This window comes from Erpetoichthys calabaricus, chromosome 14, assembly GCF_900747795.2.
Source record: "Erpetoichthys calabaricus chromosome 14, fErpCal1.3, whole genome shotgun sequence".
Taxonomy (NCBI): Eukaryota; Metazoa; Chordata; class Cladistia; order Polypteriformes; family Polypteridae; genus Erpetoichthys; species Erpetoichthys calabaricus.
This window is the reverse complement of record NC_041407.2, coordinates 74324405-74350591: the sequence shown is the minus strand read 5'-3', so window position 1 is coordinate 74350591 and position 26187 is coordinate 74324405. Positions and strand designations below refer to the sequence as shown.

At 39.6% G+C, this 26187-nt stretch overlaps 1 protein-coding gene across 4 annotated transcripts in view; it reads left to right on the top strand.

The window, feature by feature from the left end:
- The window catches only part of map7d1a (MAP7 domain containing 1a), a 207984-nt gene extending 188235 nt beyond the window's left edge, over positions 1–19749 (top strand). For all 4 annotated transcript variants that reach the window (XM_028819941.2, XM_028819940.2, XM_028819943.2 and 1 more), the window contains 6 exons: positions 3787–3891; positions 7697–7747; positions 7860–7932; positions 8872–8959; positions 9960–10216; positions 19168–19749. In XM_028819941.2, coding sequence (XP_028675774.1) covers positions 3787–3891; positions 7697–7747; positions 7860–7932; positions 8872–8959; positions 9960–10216; positions 19168–19178 — 585 coding nt within the window. In that variant the 3' untranslated portion in view covers positions 19179–19749. The remainder of the gene's footprint in view (positions 1–3786; positions 3892–7696; positions 7748–7859; positions 7933–8871; positions 8960–9959; positions 10217–19167) is intronic.
- Positions 19750–26187: the final 6438 nt, after the last annotated feature.

Genomic DNA, 26187 nt, shown 5'->3' with positions numbered 1-26187 from the left:
TAAAGTGAATAAATGTACATAAACCAAATAGTAGCATACTCCATGGTAGCCAAAAAAAGCTTGCATAAAGTGAGATCAACAACACTGCTCTAATCAGGATAGGCAGTAATTTCCATTTAACACATGCATCCACAAAACCAATGGGCATTTACCCCATTAGTGTTTTACAAGTCCAGTCTCTGGCTGGGCAACTGAAGGTCATTCCTTGAGTTGCCCCTAAGCAGCACCTGTGTTGTCTGTGCTCCTGTTGGAAGGTGAACTTTTGCCCCAGTCTCAAGTCCAGAACAGGTTTTCATTAAGGATATCTAACAACTTTGCTCTGTGCAGCTTTCCCTCAACCCTGTTTACTCTCCCAGTCCCTGCCATTGAAAGAGCTTCATTGTTGGAATGGTATTGTGCAGCTGATAAGTGGTGCCTGGTTTCCTCCAGACATGACGCTAATCTTGTTTTCACCAGACCAGAGAATTTGGTTTTGTACAGTCTGACAGTCCATTAGATGCATTTTTGCAGACTTCAGCATGCTTCCATGTGTCTAGGAGAGACTTCCATCTGGCCACTCTGTTGTTCTTCTGAAAGTTTCACTCATCTCCACGCAATTTCTCTGGAGTTCAGCCATAGTGACCAAGGTTCTTGGTCGTCTCTCTTACTATGGCCTTTCTCCCACGATTATTCAGTTTGAGAGTTACGGTTGTTCCATATTCCTTCTAGTTAAGAATTGTGAAAGCAACTTTGCTCTTGGGAACCTTTAATGCTGCAGAAATGTTTTGTAGCCTTCCCCAGATCTGTGCCTCGACACAATCCTGTATGCAAGTTCTGCCGGCAATTCCTGTGCCCTTATGGCCTGGTTTTTGCTCTGATACTCTCTTAACCATGAGACCTTCGATACACAGCTGTGTGCTTTATATAACCATTTCCAAACATTTAACACAGGTGGACTACAAGCAAAGTGTAGAAACATCTCAATGGTGACCAATAGGATGGGATGCACCTGAGCCAGATATCAAGTGTCATAGCAAAGGGTCTCAATACTTGTGTCAGTTTCAGTCTGTTACTTCAGTTTCTTATGTTTAGAAAATTTGGAAAGAATTATAAAATTCAGTTTTCACTTTGTCATTCTATGGTATTGAGTGTTGCTTGATGTGGGGAAAAACTGAATTTAGATAATTTTAGCACACAACTGAAACATAGGAAAGTGCGAAAAAGGGAAGGATATAAATTTCTTTCTGAATCTAGTGCATGTGATGTTCATCTTTTAACACCACATCTGCCTATCCTGGCTTCATAACCAAGTGTTAAGATATCAGTTTCGCCTTAAACAGCATCATTACCTACCTACTGCTCCACATTTGGCCATGACTTGAAAGTCCTTCTATGTCCCTGCGCATAGTTTTGCCAGCCAGTTAGTGTCCATTCAGAATATTTGGCCAAATAGATTGTCCAGGGTTTGGGGATCAATGATGCCCCCTATCTTCAACGACTGATATGAACACTCACAAGTATAGGAATGGTGAATCCTTCCTCTTTCCTTTTTACCTCCTGACTCTCTCTTCCTCCACACAAGTGTTGTCCACTACCTCTAGACTCTTTGACTCTCCAAGGTGAGGCTGAGGGCTCCTTTTAAACCAGACCCTACTTCTGGCGTTTGTGCAAAGTCCGGAGGAAATTCTTCTAGGTCAGGCGGAATTGTCATAACGTAGGGATGGTAGATCCACGACACCCAGCAGGGCTGTTCCACAGGACTATGATTCCCAGCCTGCCCCGTGGTCTGGAAATGGAAGCAGTGACACATGAATGCTGCCCTCTAGCATGTCAGGGAAGTATGTACTCTATACAAGCTAACTCCCCCAATCCTTCCTTCATTCTGGCTTCCCTTTCAGGTAAGGGATCAATTCCCAACCTGGTCAATAACACCAGTACATTGCTGTCCTTCCATTCCAGCCTCCCTTCCTGGCAAGGGGTCACTTTTCTTCCAGGATGGGATGCCAGACAATCTTATAATATGTGTGTGTGTTTTCTATGAGATAACATGTAATTATGGTGGTGCTGGAGATTGGCAACATGTCAAATGTCTCTGTTCACGTGACAGTACTGCTGTTGCTGTTGCCACTACTACATTTCAAAGTCTGACTCCTTTAGCATCTGATTATTGTAGGAGTCTACAGCTGAACCTAAAATTCACCTACTGTATGTGACAAGCAAGGTTTGTTCTCGAGGTTGATGTTTCTGCTGCACTCATTTTGTTGGGGCAAGCCATGATCTCTTTAATATTGAACATTGTGACTACTGCTTGAATTTTTCCATTTAGGAAGTTATTTTTATTAAAGTTTATTTTACATTTGCAGCCCTTTGTAAGTGACATATATTTTTGTAAACTCAGCTTGAATAGTTGCCCAGTTGAAAAATAAAAAAAACTGGAAATTCTGCTATTCTTTAAGATTCTTTTCATGTAATGAGTAACAAATGCAGAATTGTTTGACCACATCACAGAAGGTGTGTTACTGCTCTCAAAATCCTGGATCTGCTGTCTTTCACTCATATTTTTTGCTGTGGTAATATTTGAATTTAGTGTGATTTTATGTTGCCAAAATTCTTGGCCACCATGCTTTTAATAAACAAAAAAACAAAAAAAAACTGGCAAGCTTACTGTGCGAACATAGAGGGTCACCCTCTACAGATCTGACTGTGATGATGGACATATAGCAGATCTTTTATTTCAAACTTTGATGTTCATCAGTTTGTGGATTGTTTAAGGTCACTGCTAGTGAAAATGAAATTCTTCCTCATAATGCCAGCTGTCTAGGATCACAACAGGCTTCCTTCACATCTCCTTTCTCCCAAGAATCTCTGGTTCTGATTTATCAGTCTCTCCCCACTGAACTCCTTTCCTCTCTCTTATGCTATTTCACCCAAATGTAAACTGATTTAACAGACCGAATCCCATTTTTTATAGATGTATATACCTGTATTATGCGTTTGTTACCTATTGTTTATACTCACGTTTAATTTCTCCCACGGATAAGTCAGAGCTTGATTTTACCATACAATTTCCAATATTTTATGTCAGTCATATAAATCAAATGCGGAAAACTCGCGCTATTGGTCCAAGAGATTACGATATGCTAACTCCCACCTGAGTGAGTAACCACGGAGCACACGGCCTTTTTGTTTTCTATGTATTGTGCTTACGTGACCACACGGTCATACCCGAACTACTCAGAAGTGACGTTTGCACTGTTTTGCGTTTTTTGTATCTCACACCCTCATACACCTTTATCGTAAGAGCATCCCTTATCTTCGATGAAGCGTTCAGTCAGAAGAAAATATGAAGCTGGTTTTAAATTAAAAGTCATTGAAGTGGCGAAAGAAATTGGTAAATGCGCTACAGCAACAAAATTCGATGTGTCTGAAAAACTGGTGCGAGATTGAAGGAGGCAAGAAGATGTAAAAAAAAATTTAAGTGTTGCATTTTTGAATGGGTGTATTAGTCGGGGTCTGATTTTAAGATCGATATTTCTGGTTTCAAGACCCGACTTATACACAGTATATACTGTACGTTACTTGCATCACTTTACATTATTTAGCTTGTTCTCTCATCAAGATACCTACCTCACCCAGGAATGTGAGCCCTGAGAAGTCTGTCTGTTCATGTTTGCTCTCTAACCTGTTGTGGAGTGGTGACCAATCCAAGGTTGGCTATATTCTGCTCTCCACCAGGATCAATAAAAATGGCTGTGACAATGTCTATAAAAACTAAAAACACACCTTTGCTACTTTGACTTGTTTCAGAGAGAAGAGGCTGAGGCCAAAGCTCGAGAGGATGCAGAAAAACAACGGCAGGAGAGGGAGATGCACTTCCTTAAAGAGGAGCAAGAGCGACAGGAGAGGAAGAAGGTATGAAATGGACAGGTTACACCTTAAGAGTTTTTATAATTTAGAAAAAGCATTTATTGCCTCTATCAAAAAAGAAACCACCACAATATTTAATATTGTTCATGAGCAGCATTTGAAAAAATCATTGAAGAATGAAATTAATTTGGTATACTTTGACAGCTGAAATGATGTGTTGAGGGTCACACATTGAACACGAGGTAAACTCTGAGACTGCTGGCTTTATGGCATCAACCTGAACTCTTCAGCTGCTACACAACCTTGCCTGGTAACGCTGGCTTCAAAAGAAACATGTAATTGATGTTGACCATATTTGTAAGTCGCTTTGGATAAAAATGTCTGCTAAATGAATAAATGTAAATCTGAAGAAAAAAACATTATTCGTTCTCTCTGGCCATCTGACCATAGCCCCATTTACCATTATAACTTTTAGAGAATTAAAGGAATACTGTACCCGGAAGATTTCTTTTATATGTTACTTAAACTCATGAATGTTGTAGTGAAGGACCTAGGAAAATTTTTAATCTCATGGTTTCATGCAGAATAGAGGGATAAAAAAGTTTACGATATAATGGGAGCCAATAGTGACCAATGCTGTGCAACATATGGATTGACCTTTTAATTAAAGACAGGACTCTTGACCAATAAATGACAGAGGGTCTTCAGTTCAAAGGGTTAATCCCACAAGGCTTTAGTTTGATGTTTATGATGTGCACTGATTATTCTGCAAGTATCTATTATATATCTTATCAGTTTTTTTTAGCAAAAAAAAGTTTGTTTAGCACAGTAGCTGACATGTGGATTATGCAGCACAAGTAATCTGAATTTTTTTTTCTCAGTGGACTTTTTCATATTATTTGCCATTGTACAGCATTAATCATTATTAGCTTCAATTATATCATAAACATTTTTTCTCTCCATCCTATGTGAAAACATGAGATTAAATTTTTTTCTCAGCTATCACTACAAACTACATGAAGTAAATAACATATAAATAAATATCATTTTTGGATAGATTATTCCTTTAACATTGTGTGTGATATTCAGGTTGCCTGCAGTAGACATCGATTGACGTAAACCAAGATGGACTAGGCAGTGAGGACCCAACACAGTGTAAGATGGTGCAAAGTGCTTCATGCTTTATTTTAACAATTAAAACAGTGTTCAGCTTGACTTCTCACTACAAAATAATCATGTAAAACAAGTTCTCAATATAAGAGTACAAATCCAGTCAGGTCAGGTTGGGGAGCCTGCACCAGTACAATGCGTTGCCGCACCTACTACATAACAAAACACCTCAGGATCTTGGTTGGCAACCCCCCTAGGCCGACATGTGGTCCTGTCCCACCCTCCAGAAATAGTCGTCTATCTGCCATAGCTAGGTGTTACATGGGTGTCCCCTTGGCCTAGTCCAGCTACTTGGGTCCCCAACAATCCTGTGAGCTGGATCATCCTCAGGGAATTGTACCACATGGCCATAGTGCCATAACTGACACTCCCTCACAATTTATGTAATGTGCTTCATCAGGTACTCAAAGACAAACCAGCGGTACCCAAGGATTCTCCAAAGAGACACAGTACCGAAGGAGTCCAGTCTTCTTCTCAGGTCACTGGATAGCGTTTATGTCATGCAACCATATAGCAACACAGGAAGCACCAGGATTCTAAAGACTTGGACCTTCGTCCTTTTGCAATGATATCAGGGGCACCACACACCCCAATCCAGTGACATCATGACCCCCTTTGCTCTTACAATCCGTCTACTGACTTCATACGAAGAGTGACCTGAGACTTGAATATCACTGCTGGAGTAACTAAACCTCTCAACAAGGTTGCCACTTTCTCCGCAGACAGACACACTGCTAATGGCTGTGCTTAAGAGGTCATTAAAGCCTGTGATCTTGGTTTTTATCCAGGATACTCATAAGCCCAGACACAGACTCCTCAGTCTCTTGAGAACCCCGAACAGAGCCAAATTGACTCTGCAAAAATAATACCATCATCATCAAAAATAAGATCAGTGACTCTCTCTTCACCAACAGATGCCCCACAGACCCCATGACCCTTCCCAACACCCACTCCATGCAAGCATTGAACAGAGTAGGAGCAAAACACACCCTTGATGTATCACAGAATCAATGGGGAAAAACACAGAGTTTCTTACTCCACTCTGCACAACACTCACAGTACCAAGTGTACAAGACCGGCCATGACATCCCACAACTTTGGGGGGATCCCCCGAAGTCTCAGGAAGTCCCATAGGGCAGCTTGATTAACTGAGTTGAACGCTTTACGAAAATCAACAAAGGCTGCAAAGAAACTCTGCAATGTTCGTGGTAGTGTTCGATTAGAACCCTCAGTGCCAGGATGTGGTCGATGGCAGACTTCTTAGGCATAAAGTCAGACTGCTCCAGTCATTGGTAGGTGAGCAAGTAATTGCCACAATCGAGGCAAGCACCCTTCCCTTTCCAGATAGGGACGAGAAGTCTTCCATCTGGGAGACAGGCGTCATACCAACTGACTGGAAAATCCAATCAAATAAATAATCAAAGTTATAAAATAAATATTACAATCAGAATAAAATTGGGACTCCTGTTTCTTGTACACTTCGGTGCCTTTCTAAAACTTATCTGCCCTAGCTCATTTGTCAGGTATACTCAGCCAAGAGCCGAGTGTGTGTGATCAGCCTTCAAAAACTGGCTTGCACTACAGCCTCCTCAGCCTGTCACCATTGTGATATCCCAAGCCCGGCTGCATCGTCCTACCACACAGGAAGTGCACAGGATGATCTTTAGAGCCCTGTTGGTTGCACCTGCTCCTAGCTTGCTCAGCAGGAATAGCTCTGTTCCATGGGCACGGTCCACTCTTGACCGCCAAGCCTCCAGGACTCTGCACCAATTGACTCACCCAGTTCTCAGCTCTATCTCTCTCTATCCCTGCAGCAAACCCTGCTCTCCCTTATTTTTGGATCTTCTTCTTCCTTCTACTCAAGCTCCTTTTTATGCTCACATGGATGCAACGCCCTTATTACAGTCTGTGGAGTGTGGATGTGGAACAGCGGACCAAATCAAATAATCGGCACACCTCAACACCAAACACCTTGCAGCTGCCCAAATTCACAACTGCATACACCCACCCAGAGCCTAAGTACACTGTTTTTATTAAGCAACATGCACTGCCACGGACCCCTACCTCACCACGCTGTGCACAGTTGATTTAAGAACCTCTACTTGCTTTTATTTTTTTAATTTATTTATTTGTTTATTTGTTTGCTTGTCTTACTGTAGTTATTAATTTACATATATATCTGTCATTTTTCTTTGTAATTATAATTCTTTGTTTTACTTGTGAAGCACTTTGAGCTATGCTTTTGTATGAAAACATGATACTGTATACACAAATATTGTTGTTGCTTTTTTTGATGCTCATTTAATATAGTGCATTGATGTGCATTTTTGCATTCATGGTGACCTGTTGTCAACCAGAAATTAAGCCATTCTGGGCTTTGAACCTGTAATCTTTTAAAGCAATATTCTATAGACACACTGGTGTACCTTATTCCACCTTGGAGAACAATAAAGGAGCCTTGAGCCAAAATCAGATCTGAAGTTTGCCCTCATTGCCATTGAGTTAAACGTATTACTGTCCCAGTTTTCACCACCTGGTGGCTCGTTGTACACTCACTATTTGCGGCTCTGTTCTGGGGGCCATTCACTAATGCCTGTCACCATCATCAGAATATCTGTATTTCAATCCTCCTTCTACTTTGTTACACGTTAATATGTATGCATATGTATTATGATTTCAGCGCCTTGAAGAGATCATGAAGAGAACAAGAAAGACAGACACCCCTGAAAAGGTAGCTTTGACTTTTTCGTATTACAGTTAGTTTTTGCACTCTGTGATTACATTTCTGTATCTTTGCTGTTGTTATTACTTAAAGATTAAAGCATTTCTTTTTTTCCTTGCAGAAAGAATGCAAATCTTCTTCTGCCACACAACTAAATGGAAAAGAGAGCAAACCTAGCCCTGAAAGCAGCAAAGGTGAGACCCAAGACAAAGAGCACAATCCTGGGAGGCAAGCCTGTGGTGCACTCAGGCCTCACTAGTCTTCCTTCTAGGTTGATCCAGCACACCAAGATCGGACACAGCAGGATCTGAACACCTGTCAGTTCCTTTTAGTCGCCCACAGCTCATACTTGCTGTGTTTTGCCCTCTTTAGGAGGTGAGAGAAGAGCATTCCTCATACATTGGTGTCAAATGCCAGAGATGTTTAAAGAAGTCTGTCGCTACGATGATCCCCAACCCGTATTGCCTTTAACCATTTATGCAGAAATGAATTCAAGTCATGTTAGAATATTCATTTTAATATATAAATAAATACCTTTTTGCCATAAACACATGTAATTTAATTTGACACACTTTGTAACAATAAGCCATGAATAGAAACATGCAATGGTAGTGCGACTAGTAGTATTCAAATTGCCACATGCACAGAGTACAGTCAAACTCTGACTTGCATATGTAACATAAGGATGATAATAACATTCCCCAACAGCCCTCAAGCAACAATTCAACAAAAACACACCTGGATGTATTCATCTAATTATAATAAAAAACATTTAAGTTCAAGATGTTAAGTTCATGCAGTACATTTCACAGCATGAGAATAAATATGATTGTAAAGTCTGGCAAGTCAAGCCAAAGCGGTTTACCAGATGGCAGGAAGGTGATGACAGGTTCAGAGCGATCTTGCTGTCTTTATGTTTTAGATAGCAAACATTTACAGCTAGTGATATGAATACTAACCTGTTTGAAATGTAAAGGCTCTATGAAGTAACAGGAAATTAACACCTTTCAGGGGGCTTACATAAAGTAGCCTGATAGTTAAAACTAGCAGCCTTATTCATTGCAGGAAAGATGACATGAGATTAAAAGTGTTAAACTGAAGCAAGCACTGATCTGTGTCTTTGATTGTCATAGTGACCTCTGAGGAGACAGAACCATCAAAGAAGGCTGTGCCAGCACAGAGTGGTCTGAAAGGACGACCAGCCGAGCAGACGTCACAGAGGTAAACTGAAGTGCTTCTTATAAATATCCGTGGCTATAGTCTTGTATTTTGTAAGGCACATAGCTTAGATGGTATTCTGGAATGTGTGGGTAGCCTGTGAAGCACAGGAGCACAAGCAAGAGCCCATCAGAAAGAAAGCAAAATAGAATTTACAGGAGGGCTTTAAGACTAAAGATTGGTGCCACTGGTTTAGACTCTGAAATAACACCGACTTAAGAAGTGACATTGATTGAGCATTCACTTTGTCCAGCCTATAATGTATAGTGTGTTTTATGGTGAGCTTAACTAGGCCCATTTGCATTGCTGTATCATAGATACTGAATTTTACATAAGAAGTAGCAGCTAAAGCAAAGAATGTAAGATATCAGTTTCATTATCTGTGTCACGGTCTGATGTCCAATTCACATTGTCATAACTATCGCTTTATACAAATAATGGTTCAGTTTCAGTTTGGTCTAAAACTGGATTTACAGCTTCTTGTATATATGCCATTGTGTTTTGGACAGTCAAGACTCCACCCCACTTATGAATATTGATGAGTTACCTTAGAGTGAAAATATTAATGATTTTTTGCATCATGCACTAGATGGGAGAAGAATACTGTCCCTAGCATTATTCTGCCTTTACACTGTAAAGTGGATTATTAAATGTCACCCTGAGTCGGACTCGGGCTTAACCATAATTGCATAGAATGCTTGGGGTTATCACCAAGGAGGTTAAGCACTGTTGTTTCAAATATGTAATATAAAACTTAAAGCACAATAGGTCAGTTTCTGAGATAAATAATTGAATATTTGTAACAATTTATGTTTGACTATGTTTATGTTTGATAATGCACCCTAATAAGCATATGATTTGTTTTCTGCCTACACAGCTAATCTAAGGCGTCTATGTCTTAGTTTCCTTGTATATATATATATACAGTATATATATATATATATATATATATATATATATATATATTAAGTTTTTAATTATTAAAAAATATTCATATCTGCAGCTTATCATCAGCTGATCCCACCCAGACTACACCTCTTCTGAATGGCCTGCAGCAGACCAAGCATGAGAATGGCCTGTCAATTAAAGGCGAAGACATGGAGTTTGAGGAAATTATTGAGCTGTCCAATCACAGTGGCGGCAATCATAGTGAGCGGGAAGGACCAGAACGGGAGATTCCTAGTGATTCCATCATCGCCTTTGAGGATCGGGAGAGTTTCCTTAAAAAAACAGGCTCCCTTAAACCCCAGCATGTAGCTGGTATGTGATCACTTTGATGGCAGAGTAACTGAGGGCAGGGCATTGAAAGTGTTATGTCAGCCCTACATTTGCTGTTCATGCCTCACATGCAGGTTACTGTCATGGTAGAAACTGGTTTTGCTTTTTCAAAATTAATTTTGTAAAAGGATGGATTTTATTACTATTTTTTCACTTTCAATCTGCTTTTCCTGGTGAGGGTCATGAGCTGGAGAAAGCAGGTGACCCTTCGTGATGGTGGTTTGGTTGTTTTCCCAGTAGGCAGGAACTGGTAAAACATACATGATCAGCAACATAAGTATACAGTTGTGCTCATAATTCTACATACCCTGGCAGAATTTTTAAGATGTGTACCAATTGACTGCCCATTGTCTTTCAAGTGTCTGACTCTTAAATTATAATTTCGAAGTCTGGTCCTGTGTTACTTATTGTTGTCTATCGTCTTCCAAAATACAATGGGTCTTTCATAGCTGATCTGACTGAACTTTTCACCCACTTAAATTTGCTTTCCCAGAGAGTCATTGTTCTCTGAGACTTCAACATCCATATCGACACTCCGACATGTAAGCTGAGAAATGAATTCCTGTCCTTACTGAACTGTTTTGACATGGTGCAACATGTTAACTTTCTTACCCACTCTGGTGGTAATAAATTGGACTTTGTCTGCACATATGGCTTATCTGTCGGCAACACTTATAGCAGTGACTCTTTGATCATAAAGAAGTTTCTTGGGTAGTACAGCGGTTAGAGCTGCTGACTTCTATTCAGAAGGTCTTGGGTTCGAGTCTTAAAGTGTCCCAAAATAAACGTTTGAGCGCTTTGAGTAGTGAGAAAAGCGCTATATAAATGCAAATAATTATTATTGTTACTTTCTCTGTCTCATTACCTCTCCCTCCTCTTACCTGTAAATGTCAAATTTCTTTCCGAAGCCTTAAAAATATGTCCCCCTATCCTTGCTAGTTCCATTCCTGATCTTTTTCTGTTTTCACCTATTGTATCAATGCTAGATAGTCTTGTTGACAACTATAACTCAGCCCTTCATTCAGCACTAGATAAAACAGCTCCGTTAAAACATAAGGAGGTTTCCTTTAAGCATTCATCTCCATGCTACAGTTCAGAATTATGGTCTATGAAAGCAGCTGGCCATCACCTTGAGAGAATGTCATGTAAGACTGGCCTCACTGTACATATCCAGGCTTTCTCTGACTACCAAAGGGTCTACAGGGATGCACTAACTGCAGCCAAGAACACGCATTATGGCAGAATAATAGAAAAATGGCTATGATAACCTGAGGGTTTTGTTCTCTGTTGTTAATAAACTACTTCAACCTGCATCTGGTCCAATTACCTCCTCTACCGAAGCCCATGGAAAATTCCTCCACTTCTTCCGTAATAAAATTAAAGATCTAAATAATTCAACTAACATTAATCCATCATCTGTTCATATCTTTCCCTGTCTTCCCACTTCATCCCGCTTTTTTCTAAATTTTCACCAGTCACATCGGCATTTGATAACCACCTGCTTTTTAAGATGAGGCCAACTACTTGTGTACTCGACCCCATCCCCACCACACTTCTTAACTCCTGCTTTATGCCATAGTCCTGACTGTTACAGCAACAATAAATACATCCCTTAACACCGGCTTTGTGTCAGCCACTTTAAAAATCACTTCTGCAACCCCAGTGTTAAGTGTGGTCTTGATACTGACAATCTTAACAATTTTCAGCCCATCTCTCACTTACTTTTTCTGTCAAAAGTTCTTGAGCGTGTTTTAGCCTCACCAATTACTTAACATCTAACAAATTGGTGGAACCCTTTCAGTAAGTTTCAGGGCGCAGTGCAGCTGGGATACTGCTCTGCTTCGGGTAACCAATGTTTTTCTTATGGCAGCAACTCCGGACAAACCAGCATATTCATTTTGTTCGGCCTCACGGCAGCATTTGACACTGTCAGACATGACATTCTACTGTCCAGAATGGAAAACATTCTGGTTATCTCTGGCACTGCCCTCCAGTGATTTAAGTCCTACCTGACTGACAGGCAAGAGTTTGAAAGATCTAGAGAGATCCAAATTAGTACCAGTCACACAAGGGGATCCTCAGGGCTCTATAGTGGGTCCTCTGCTCTTCTTTACCTATTGTATATGCTTCCTCCTGGCCATATCATACATAGCTTTGGACTGGCTTATCATTTTTATGCAGATGATACTCGACTCTATTTCAATGTTAGAAGTGAAACTTCATCAGGGCTTTCTCAGCTCACAACTTGCCTCAGTGAAATTAAATTCTGGATGAAGCATACCACTTTAAAATTAAACTGCAATACAACTGAACTCCTGCAAATTGGCACTAAAGCACAACTTAAGAAAATGAGCTCCTTCTCAGTCACTGTTGACGGTGATATCATCAGACCTTCTTCTAATGTAAGGAATCTTGGTGTCATTTTTGATTCACCCCTTCTTATTCCACCCACATAAACCACATTAAGAAACTTTCTGACTTTCACCTCCATGACATATCCCATGTTCGCTCTTTCCTCTCCTTTTCTAATAATGAGAAACTTGCCCATGCTTTTATCAAATTCTGCATCGATTATTGCAACTCCCTACTGGCAGGTGCCACTTTTAATCTTATATTATTTATATCTTATTCAGCTCCAGTTGGTTCAAAACTCTGCTGCAAGAGTCCTTACATGAACCAGCAACAGTGAGCACATCACATCCATGCTGCTTCTCCTTCACTGGCTCCCTGTGTCTTACAGAATTGAATATAAAATTCTATTATTAACTTACAAAGCTTTAAAAGGCCTTGCACCAGACTACATCAGTGACCTTCTCCATCACTCTGCTCTTGTTTACCCACTAAGGTCCTCTGATTCTGGTAATCTTGTTGGGCCCCACACTAACCTGCACTCTATGGGTGCCAGAGCCTTCAGTTGTATAGCGCCCAGACTTTGGAATGACATCCCAAAATTAATGAGATCAGCTAACTCCATTCATTAAAACTGATCTGTTCAGGAAGGCATTTAATATTAACCTGACATTCTGCCCTTCTTTCACGTAGCCCTCTGTCCAGATGCTCAGGATAATTTGTGTATGTGTTATGTCACAAATTATCTTATTTATTCAGGCTTTTCTTTTAGTATTGAATTTAGTATTTTACTCTGGTTTGTTGTCTTTTATTCTGTTTAATGCTTTCTATCTCCTGTATTTATCTGTTTAATGTACTATGCAGGAATATTTGTACCCAATGTTTCATATACCCTGCTGTTAAATAGCACCTTGAGCATGGGAAAGGTGCTACATAACTAAAATTTATTATTATTATTACCATACTTTAAAGAAAATGTGACTGATTAGGCAAAACACATTTCATTTACTTTTAATGGAATCCAAATTAAACAATAAGGCATTAAAGAATAGCACAACCATTAAACAAAACATAGTAATAAGGAAAATAATGAGATGGTTCCTGTTGAGAAGTTTGCATACCCTTAGTTCTTAATAATGTTTATTACCTACTTTAGCATCAATGATGGCATGCAGTCTTTTTTTTGTTATAGTTGTGGATGAGGCCCTTGATTTTCTCAGGTGGTAGAGCTGCCCATTCTTCTTGGCAAAAAGCCTCCAGGTCCAGTAAATTCTTGGGTTATCTTGCATGAACTGCACGTTTGAGATCTCACCAAAATGGCACAATGAAATCAAGGCCAGAAATTGTGATGGCCACTCCAGCACCTCCACTTTTTGCTACTGAAGCCACTGAAGGGTCAACTTCGCCTTGTATTTTGGGTCACTGTCATGTTGGGAGATCCAAGTGTGTCCCGTGCGCAGCTTAAGGACTGATGAATGCAAGTTGTCTTCTAATATTTTCCAATAACATGCTACATTAATTTTACCATCGATTTTCACTGTTACCTGTGCTGCTGTAGCTCACACACCCCCAGAACAGCAGAGATCCACCTCCATGCTTGCGATGGTTTACTTTTTGTCATTGACCTTTCGTTTATGTTTGTAACCATAAAGATCCATTTTGGTCTTATCACTTCAAACGACTTTTGTTCCATAAGTTTTGAGGCTTATCTAGATATCGTTTGGCATATTGTAAGTGGGCTGCTTTGTGGCATTGGCACAGTAAAGGCTTTTTTTCTTGAAACTCGACCACACAGCCCATTTTTGTTCAAGTACATCCTTATTGTACATCTTGAAACAGCAACACCACTTGTTTGCGGAGGCCAGTATCTCAACTGAAGTGGCTTGTGGGTTTTTATTGGGAGCTCGACAAATGACCCTAGAAGTTGTGGCTGAACTCTCTGTTGGTCTGCCTGGTAACAACAGAACTCCTGACTTCTCGGTTTGTTTTTTTATCTGAGTCTGAACACTACTGACAGATATTTTCAGATCTCCAGATATCTTTTTATATCCTTTCACTGATTTATACAAATCAACAACCAGTTCTTTTGCTTTCCCCATGGCTTGGTATCCAGCAAAGTCAGTGCAGCTCTACATGAATTTAAATTGACTATTTATGCACAGACACTGATCACATGATCACAATCAAAGAGGTTACAGGTGTGGACACTCTCCCTTAATTACCCTTAATTTGAACCTGTGTGTTTCAACTTGTGTGTCTCACTGGTCAACAAGCATTTTGCTACTGGGATTCTTTCACCGGTGCTTTAACAAATTTCACTTCTGTCTGAAAACCGTTTTCGTCCAGCATGTCCCATTTTTTAGTTATGATGTTCCAGGTCTTGGACAACTAGGGTGACTGGACAGTAAAGGCGATGCGTTTCAGCATTTAAGAAATAAGTTTGGTCTCGAGAAAAGTGAAGCCCAAATTAAGGAAGGTGTTTTTGTTGGCCCTGAAATCCGTGAACTGATGCTTGACAATGAGTTCGAAAGGAAACTGAAGCCATCTGAATCAGCACCCTCATTCGTGCAGGTTGTCCAGAATTTTTTTGACAGTCACAGAGCACAGAATTATACTGAGCATGTGGAGAATATGCTGAAAGCGTATCAGCTTACGGGAGCCAGAATGTCACTGAAGACGCATTTTTTTTACATTCTCATCTCGCCTTTTCCACTAAATCTAAGCGATGTCAGAGATGAGCATGGGGAAAGATTTCATCAAGATATAAAGGTGATGGAAAACTGATATCGGGCAAAATTCACTCCAAGCATGATGGGTGACTGCTGTTGGTTCTTGTAAAGAGAGACGTATGTGCAGTACAAACGCAAAAGCGAGTGCCTGGCATCGTCTTCTGGTTTGTTTTCAGAATAAACACATCAAAACAATTTAGATGGGACATAGTCCCATTGATATATTAATATTCAAAAGTATCAAAATGTCAATAATGTGTATTTCAAAACCTGACGTGCTAGCTTAATTCCGATTTCATATATGAAATCAGTGTAAAAAAACTTAATAAAGAGATGCTCTGAAGTTCCTAGAAGCAAACAAAAAATATTTTTTTGTAGACCAGTGTTATCAGCCCCAACATTCAAGGGTGTGTACACTTTTGATGAGGCCCATTTGGTTGGTTTCTGTTATCATTAGGATTATTACGTGATAGTAAATTGCCTGGCCTGAACACACTAATTAAAAGGAATGCTTTCCGTGTGATTACTTAAATTTTAGCTGATACTTGGCTGATACTTACCAAAAATGTTACCAGGATATGTAAACTTATGAGCACAACTGTATTTCAAAACCGCTTCAACTGTCAATCCAGAGAAGCAGAGCTTCTTTTCTAAAGTCATCTGTTTTTGTTGTATTTTCAGTGATTTGCTTCTTTTATGAAACGTTTGAGTGAGATGATAGCACACTTTCAGTCTACTATAAATTGTTTTTCATTAATTTGTAGATATTGGTTATAGATTGCAAAACCTCAGTGCTGTTTACAGAATGGAGAAATTGTTCATCAGCAGGTTTAAAGCCCAAGTTGTTGAGCTACAGAAACCCATACAAAGTTGTCTAGAGTTGGGGCCATTTATGACTGCATGGATTTGTTTAGTGATGGATGCCTGGATGGCTTGTCTGTGACCCTCTAAGGTTATGCACGCCTTTGTTTTGAAGCTCTGATACTGCAATATTCTTTGAATCCACAAGAGGGAGTATGGAGCCATAACTGAAACTTAAGAATTCCTTGTAGAGCAGCAGAACACTCGCTTAGTTGAAAGACGGCAAGCCCTTCAGCCGCAGTGATTCCATAAGCTGTATTGCTGAGCTTTTTATTTGGAACTGCAAAGTTTGCTTGGCTTGGGATTTTCTTGAGCAGCAACCTCAAGGAATAACTGGCCCATCTAAAGAATTATAAAAGTTATATTTTACATTTTATTACACACTGTAAAGCGTAAAATGTATCCTATCATTGTTGTGTGGTGAATTTGAGAGAGAGAAACAAGAGACGATGTTGGCTCTGTTGGATTCCTGTGTAGTTTCTGCTATCTGTGGGGTTTTTTAACAGACGCTTTTGCTCTGTTTGGGTCATAACTGACCCCATTATAGAGGAATGTGGGGAGAGTATATTTAACTCCTGGCTGTGTCAGGGAAATGTCTGTGTGCTTTTTTGTGTAACCAAGACAATTGACCAAGGAGATGATGAGATCATATGACATTTAGCTTTTATTATTATTATTAACTGTAATATTTATATTCACGAGTTTCTATTTAATGATAAGGTGTTTGCTGAATAATTTAAATCTGTTTTGATATTTTCTTGCCTTTCTATCTATTAAAAACATAGATGAGCAATACTATTCTGTTTGTGCTGATTGGTGAAAATGTTTTTCATCAATGTTATGCAAATTATCAAACTCAAGCTCTCCGTATTTCTTCAAGCTCTCCAGAGTGAAGTCAGGGTGTCCCTATGCAGGCTCCCTCGGATCTTTTCTAATGTAGGATTCCTATTGAAACCATTGCAGTGATGATCTAAGCCAGGGGTAGGCAATGTCAGTCCTGGAGTGCCACAGTATGTGCAGGTTTTTGTTCCAACCCAGTTCCTTAACGAGAACTCAATTATTGCTGATGAAGCACATATTGCTTAAGTGACATTTTAATGCTTCATTTTAGTGCTCTCGCTTGTTAAGGTTCTCCAACCTTAATTGCTTATTTCAATCTTAAACTGCTGCATTCAGTGTTTTAATTGCTCCTTATTAGCAATAAGATGTAAAACAGGGGTAGGCAATGTCGGTCCTGGTGAGCCGCAGTGGCTACAGGTTTTCATTCAACCCAATTGCTTAATTAGAAACCAATCATTGCCATTCTCAGACCTTATTTAATTTTATGGCTTGTTAGTCTGTGCAATGTAAGGCTCTTATATCGTAGATTTTTTTCCTTTCCAAGGATATCATCCAAATGATTTGAAGCCTAAAACAGATCATTTTCAGTCTGTCACATTTTTCTATTAAGTGTTTTATTAAATCAAACCGTACATGATGAACACACACAGATGTAATTGGAAAAAAGCTAGCTGGAAAACTGCTGGCTGCTTTGTCTTTTACATCTTATTGCTAATAAGGAGCAATTAAAACACTGAATGCAGCAGTTTAAGATTGAAATAAGCAATTAAGGTTGGAGAACCTTAACAAGCGAGACCACTAAAAGGAAGCATCAAAATGTCACTTAAGCAATATGTGCTTCATCAGCAATAGTTGAGTTCTCGTTAAGGAACTGGGTTGGAACAAAAACCTGTACATACTGTGGCACTCCAGGACCGACGTTGCCTACCCCTGATCTAAGCTGTTGTTTAAAGGAAAATTCCCAACAGTGGCGAGCAAAAAGAAGTGTTTCAAAGGAAACTACGTGCAAGGGAGATTCCAGTTATTGCATTTAAAGGAATACTCCAACCAAAAGTTATATGTGTGTGTATATATATATATATATATATATATATATATATATATATATATATATATATATATATATAAGTTACCCCATTTAATCTTATGTTTTCTTGGAGAATGGAGATAACAAACAGGAGCCTATGGTGACCAATGCTGGACAGCGATAAATAATGGGTGCTTTCCCAATGCAGGAACTTTTTCAGGAATCGGCGACTCTCAGTACACTCAGGCCTTTTGGGTAGTTCCTGGTACTTTTGTTTTAGCTCCTACTCTACAGTATGTACTATTTGTTCAACTGGGACCTATTGTGAATGGGGTTCTGGTAATGAATTGTGCTGAGTGGTTGACCACAAGAACTGGCACAGACTTACAAATCTGTTAGTAAAGTAATTTGTCCTGTGAAGATGAAGCACCGCACTTAGCACTGTGTCACTCTTCATAGCCGCCTGCGCCACATTAAAGCAATAATCTCCCACGTGAACTGACTATTATTTTTAAAGCAATAAGGTGCGGGGGTCCCCAGTGAACTTCCAATTGCACCGCACTTCACACTGAATCATACTCTTTAGCTGCCTCCATAGTGTGCCACACAATACACTGCATCAAAGCAACAGTGTCCCCTGTGATTTTACAATCTATTCTAAGCATTAAGGTTCGCTGGACCCCAATGAACTCACAATCTGTTGCACGCATTAAGATGTCATGATCTGTTCTAAGCATTAAGGTGAACATATAATCGCACTGCATTTGGCATTGCATCACTCTTCATGGCTCTCTCCCTGCATTGGAGCAATAATCTCTCCTGTAAACTCATGATCTGTTTGAATGCAAGAAGCTGTGGGGGTCCCCCAAACTCTTGAACGCGCCTCACTTCGCACCGCATCACTGTCATAGCGTTAGCAGTTGTCGATTGTATCAAACGTGCAAACCTGGCCAGGCTAGTTTTTATACAGAATGGACCACTGCGTCTGAGTGCAGCTATTTTACTGTATGTCGCAATTTAAGAAAAAGGTTCTGTGTCACTGGGGGTCCTTGCAATGTTTAAATGTTGTGCTGCCATTTCCTTGATATATTATTTATATAATCATTTTTTTTCCCCTTTTCTTTCAGAGGTTCTCTGAAAAGCTCTAATTCTTCGCATCCTCACATTGTGTCTTGCTCACTCTCGCCCCTCACTGGATGGACACTGTGAACAAAATGGAAGGTGAAATTTAAAAAACTGTGCCAATAATGGACTGCTTATGAAAGCAAAAAAAATAGTTTACATTTCAGGTGTTGATGACAAAAAGACACGTATATTCTAGAAAGTACACTGACTTTGGATTACAGAGGGAAACGAAGAAACGACACACACATCAATTTCACTTGCAAAATGGTGCAACAGTGTTATCTTTTTATTTAAAAATCACCTTGAGTTTTTTTTTTTGTTTTTTTTTTTAACAGGCACCTTAAATTACTGACTGCTTAATTATGTAGGGAATTACAAACAAGACACATTATTATTATAAGTGCAAGAAAAGAGCGTGTTGATTATTTTTGTCTTTAATAATTTAGTTATTTAACTTGAAAAATGTAAGCAACTACTGGATTCAGTATGTGAATATTGTAAATACAGTAAACCTCAGTGTTACATCAGAAAACTTTGGTGTGCTCTGTGTAATAAAACTTTAATAAACAGAGGCTGCTGGTGCATTTTAATTGCAAAGTGTCCTTTCTGTGTTTCCAGCTTTTTCTTTGCATACCTGACATACTGAGACACTATAAGACCTGTAAAAGAGGGGTGTTTAAGGGACCTCTGGAAATGTGTTACTTCGCAGGGTTTAGCTAACAGAAAGCTGAGTGCAGGAGTCACAGTCAGACAACTGAAGATAAGAGACTGTTGATTTCCAGTATTTTATATTTTATTTAATGTAACAAACAAACATGATGTAGGTGAACCAATATGGCAGAAGGAAAAGTCTCTCGCAAACAGGCAACCACTTCTGGGTGAAGACGTGACCTTATTAAATTCGTTACCAGACCCTTGTGTTTTTATATACAGTCATATGAAAAAGTTCTCTCTTAACTCTTAATTCTTTGGATTTTTGTTAATCATTGGCTGACCTTTCAAAGTAGCAACTTCCTTTTAATATGTGACATGCCTTATGGAAACAGTAGTATTTCAGCAGTGACATTTAGTTTATTGGATTAACAGAAAATATGCAATATGCATCATAACAAAATTAGACAGGTGTCATAAATTTAGGCACCCCAACAGAGATATTACATCAATACTCAGTTGAGCCTCCTTTTGCAAATATAACAGCCTCTAGACGCCTCCTATAGCCTTTGATGAGTGTCTGGTCAAAAATACCTCCATCCAGAATCCATTCTTCCGTACAAAATCTCTCTAGTTCAGTTAAATTTGATGGCTGCCGAGCATGGACAGCCTGCTTCAAATCATCCCATAGATTTTCGATGATATTCAAGTCAGGGGACTGTGATGGCCATTCCAGAACATTGTACTTCTCCCTCTGCATGAATGCCTTTGTAGACTTCGAACTGTGTTTTTGGTCATTGTCTTGTTGAAATATCCAACCCCTGCATAACTTCAACTTTGTGACTGATGCTTTAACATTATCCTGATGAATTTGTTGATATTGGGTTGAATTCATTGGAACCTCCACCAAATTTGACAGTAGGTAGCAGGTGTTTTTCTTGGAATGCGGTGTTCTTCTTCCGCCATGCAAAGCGCTTTTTGTTATGACCAAATAACTCAATTTTTGTCTCATCAGTCCAAAGCACCTAGTTCCAAAATGAATCTGGCTTGTCTCTGTTTGTGGCGTGAGTGCAGGAAGGGCTTCTTTCTCATCACCCTGCCATACAGATGTTCTTTGTGCAAATTGCACTGAATTGTAGAACGATGTACAAATACACCATCTGCAGCAAGATGTTCTTGCAGGTCTTTGGAGGTGATCTGTGGGTTGTCTGTAACCATTCTCATAATCCTGCACATATGCCGCTCCTGTATTTTTCTTGGCCTGCCAGACCTGCTGGGTTTAACAGCAACTGTGCCTGTGGCCTTCCATTTCCTGATTCCATTCCTTACAGTTGAAACTGACAGTTTAAACCTCTGAGATGGCTTTTTGTAGCCTTCCCCTAAACCATGAGACTGAACAATCTTTGTTTTCAGATCTTTTAAGAGTTGCTTTGAGGATCACATGCTGTCACTCTTCAGAGGAGAGTCAAAGGGAAGCAGAACTTGCAATTGACCACCTTAAATACCTTTTCTCATGGTTGGACACACCTGTCTATGAAGTTCAAGGCTTAACAAGCTAATCCAACCAATTTGGTGTTGCAAGTAATCAGTATTGAGTAGTGACAGGCATTCAATCAGCAAAATTACAAGGGGACCCACATTTTTGCACAACCAGTTTTTCACATTTGATTTAATTTCTAAATACTCAATACAATCTAACTAAATACTGCTTCACTAAAAATCTTTGTTTGGAAAACACCCCACTACTCAGACATACTACTGTTATCTTTTTTGTTGAAAGTAGAGTAAATTATTATGCAGGCTGAGAGGGGTTCCCAAACTTTTTCATATGACTGTATCTGACAGACCTCGATCTACAAGTGTATTTATCCCATTGAGCCGGTGATAGTTTAAACATGTAAGAGATGCCTTTATTAGCTCTCCAGCCTTTCTGGAGAGGCACTGCTTGAACTTCGACATGCATAGTGAGGCCACACATCCAACATATTCATCCCATCTACCGCAGGTGATGATGACAAATTGCTTAACTAAATTGGGTGGACTTGTCTCTACTCAGTTTATTTTCCATAATATGCTTCCTCTCATGTTCTTGGTGTGTGCCTTTGTGTTTGAATAATACATTGTATGAAATAGAGTGAGCCTCACAGTCAGAAGCCCGATTGGTCAAAAGTGAGGGAGCATTCTCATTTAGCTAATTTAGAACAATAGAAACATTTTGGCAAGAACAAGTCTTTTAGCCCAACAAAACTCACCAGTCCTATCCTCTAACTCCTCCAAAATAATACCAAGTCAAAATTTGAAAGTCTCTAGAGGACTTTTAGAGGACTTTAAAGTCTTTACTCTAAAATCCAACTGACACAGCTTATTCCAAGTGTCTATGGTTCTCTGTATAAAGAAAAATGTCCTGATGTTTGTGTGAAATTGAACCCTTAAGTTTCCAACTGTGTCCCTGTGTTCTTGATGAACTCATTTTAAAATAACAGTCTTGATCCACCGTACTAATTCCTTTGATAATTGTAAACACTTCAATCATGTCTCCTCTTAATCTCCTTCGTAAACTGATGATGTTCTCCTCCTTCAATCTTTCCTCATAACTCGTCCAACACTGTCCTATAAACAGCCTACTTGCTCTTCACTGGACTTTTTCTAGCACTGCTATGTCTTTTCCACAGACCAGAGACCAAAACTCCATGAGTACCCCATCTAATAAAGTTTAGCTATACCCTCTCTTGACTTGTGCTCTACACATCGTGCTCTATAACTCTACATTCTCTTAGCCGCCTTATTGGCTTCTGAACACCGTCTGGAAGTCCACTACAACTCCTAAGTTGTTCTCATAAGGTGTACTTTCCATTTTCAGACCACCTATGGTGTATTCAATCTTAACATTTTTTACTCCCTACATGTAATACTTTACATTTACTGACATTAAATTTCATCCCCAAGCCTGTATGCCGTACAAGTTCCCCTGTATTGATTCAACAGATTCGAGATTATCTGCCAATCTACTTAGCTCGATTAGGGCTGATCTTGTTTGCACGTGAGAGCGCATTTAGTTCCAATTGCCTCATTGACTTTCCACAGGTTGTAATTGAGATGCTGTGCCCACAGAGTGATAAATGTGAGCCTTGAGCATGAGAGAGGTCAAGAATAGAACTGTAAGTGAGAGGGCAGTATCAGGGTGCCCAGGCCAGTGTAAGGGAGAAGAGGCAGAGCGGTCAGTAGCCCCAGAGAGGAGCAAACGATCAGCGCTTCAAAGGTGGAACATCTCCCGCTGAATGTTCATGTAGCAGTGGGGGAAAATGGTGGTGTCCACCTAGGTATCTTGAAGCCGCTGAGGGAAGTGTAATGGAAGATGGTGGGACAGCCGACAAGGAGTATTACGGCAGATGATGAAGGAGACAGTCGGAATGAATGCCAGATGTGTGACTGCAGCTGCTGACATGTCTACTGGCTGCAAGACCTTTGTGATGAGCGGAGACGACAATGAAGGAAGACACATTGGGCTCTGAGAGAGTGAGAGTGCAGAAGGTGCCCGATTGGTGCATAGTTTTATTCTGTTTATTTATTAATGATTATTTAAAGTTGGATTTACCTCACAGAAGAATGCTTGGTTTTATGGAGGATATTTATTTATTTTGGACAGAAGACTTTGCATCATACTTTATTCATTGCAAATTGTTTTTTGGAACACTGTTAATTTTAAATAAAAACACCTGTGCACTCGATTCACCATCATTTGTTTTTAAGTGTCTTCATTTGCCCAGCTCATCCTCAGGCATGTTATCAACAGTTTCAGGTTCGACACGGGTTTGTTTCATGCCGATCGATGTCCTAATTTTACATTGTAAGTGCGCTACAGGATGGACGGGCATCCTGACCAGGAGAGGGGAAGGTCCCTTACCCGGACGGGAGGCCCCAGGTGGATGGACAGGCTGGATGTGTTTTCAGTACCTTTCCTGACCAGGAAGAAATGGAAGAACAGGGTAGGACTACCACTGGTTGATGTTTGTTCCCCCATTGCGCTAGGTGGCAGAACTCCCATTCATACTCCCGCATGGCACCTTGGGTCTTGTAGTCTCAGAGAACAACCCCGTTGGTGTGTGTGGGTGCCGCCTGTGGAAGCTATAAGAAAGGTGCAAACCTTGAAGGAGGTGCTACCTGACCCAGCTGTTGGCAGTCCCGAAATAAAAGGAACCCACTGTCCTCATCCATGTGAGCCAGAGTCGGGAGGAGAGACGGAGGATTTATTGTGGAGGAAAGTCTATTAAAGGAGTATCGAAACCTGTATAAAGTACTGGATTTAATTAAGCTACGTTTATTGAAGCTTTTTGACACTGTGACTGCACTTGTGTTCTGGGTTTGAGGAGTGAACAGAAAATGTTTTCTTACCTCAAGAAAAATAATTCCAGGATCTGTGATAAAAGCAATTATTTCTGTTTTCCTATCATTGTCACAAGGATGCCTCATACACGAGAAAGGCAGGTTTTCTTAAATCAAAACCTTTTCTGCTTCAAAGTGGATGTATTTGGTAAGTTTCTAGGCTTTTTCTATCACCTATGCACTTGTGTACTCTTCAGTCCCATCGTAAGCTGCAGGTACAAACAAATGTATTTTTAAAATGTATAAAAAAAAAAAAAAAGCTTCACTTTATTGTAAGTTATATACTATTTTTAGAGGGCGAACAAAAAAATGGAATCATATACAATGTCATCTTCGAAGTAACAACACACCAGTTCAAAGTGCAGCTGTGAAAGTGAGTTTTCAAAGGAACAAGAAGCAGCTAACAGAGCTCCAGTGTCACAAAAACTGCAAAACTATTTAATGTTTCATGTCTCCAAAATAATAACAGCATATGGCAAACCTTGGCAAGCTGAATGGTCACAAGTCGAAGCTCACCCTCAAAGATGACCACAGAACTGAATCAGCACCACGATTACTCGTCTCAACAAAAGCTGTGCATCAGACTTCTCACAAAGCTGGAATTTTTGGCTGGACTCCCATTTGAAAACTGCTTGCATCCAAGGCCAATGCACAAAGACTAGACCCCTGAATAGTAGGAAAAACAAAATCTGGTATGATGAGTCATCTTTCATCCTATCGCCAGTGTCCAGATAGGATTACATTTTGGAGAATGGCAAAAAATGTATTCAACCCACAATGTCTGCTGCTAACTGTTACACATGCAGGAGATCCTTTAATACAGGGTGTCCCAAAAAGACTCCACTAGGTTGCTCTGCAGTCTCCGATGAATGGGCGCCAAGCTACAGCTCTTTAAAACTCCGATATTCTTTTTGGGACACCCAGGGTATATAGGCAGCCATTATTAAGTCCTTTGTTTGCTTGTATTATCATTTAACAGCCTAGGAAATGAAACTCTTTTACACAACTAGGTGGTCCCTACATAAAAATAAAGGTGATAGAGAGGTTCTTCAGATTGATGCCATAGGGAAAGCATTTTTAAGACCCTTTCATATGAAGGTTCCAGAAAGAATTTTTATTTAGTTATATCTGTGGAAGAATAATTTTAGGGTAACATGGCATTCATCTTAAAGAAATACCATAAAGGGTTAATAAATGTCAGAAACCTGTTCAGGCACACCAGGAAACCAGATATAAAGGTCAAGTGAACAACAAAATGTACACTGGAATATAAGAACTGGCTTAGGAAAAATACTGAGATGGTCAAGAAAGGTTGATGTAATATACAAAATGTACTGAAGGATGACTAAGACAGGGGTTCTCAAACTGTGGGGCGGGGCGCGAAGATGTGAAAAAAAAGAAAACAAGAATCGAAAATATGAAAAATACATCTATTGAAACCAAAACAAATTAACTTAAACTACATTCTGATACTAGAAAAATAAAAGTAGAGTTAGATAAATGTCGATAAAAGTTAAGTAGGTATAATAAAATATGCATTTATGATATATTATTAAATAAAAAAAAAACAAAAACAAATTGGTATTAGTGGGATCCTTTCAAAAAAATGTTAGGGGGGGCGCGATTAAAACTGTTATGAAAACTCGGGTCGCAAATACTTAAAGGTTGAGAAACGCTGGACTAAGAAATCAGCAGATGTCCTATAAATGAGAATGGACAAGTGTTATATGCAGAGAAATTTCAAGCGTGGTGGCACAACTCAAAGGTACTGTATAAGAAGAACCAGAATATAATATAACAGACTTTTATTTTATATAAATCATTTGGGTGTAAACCAATGAACTAACTAGAGTAAAATGTATGCATTGATTGACACTGTATGTGAATTCAGCAGTTTATAAAATGAACGTCTATTTGTTTCTCTGACCATTCGTACTATTCTGACCGTGCTGTAACAGGCTGTTTTTGAAGAATGCTCCCTCCAAGGC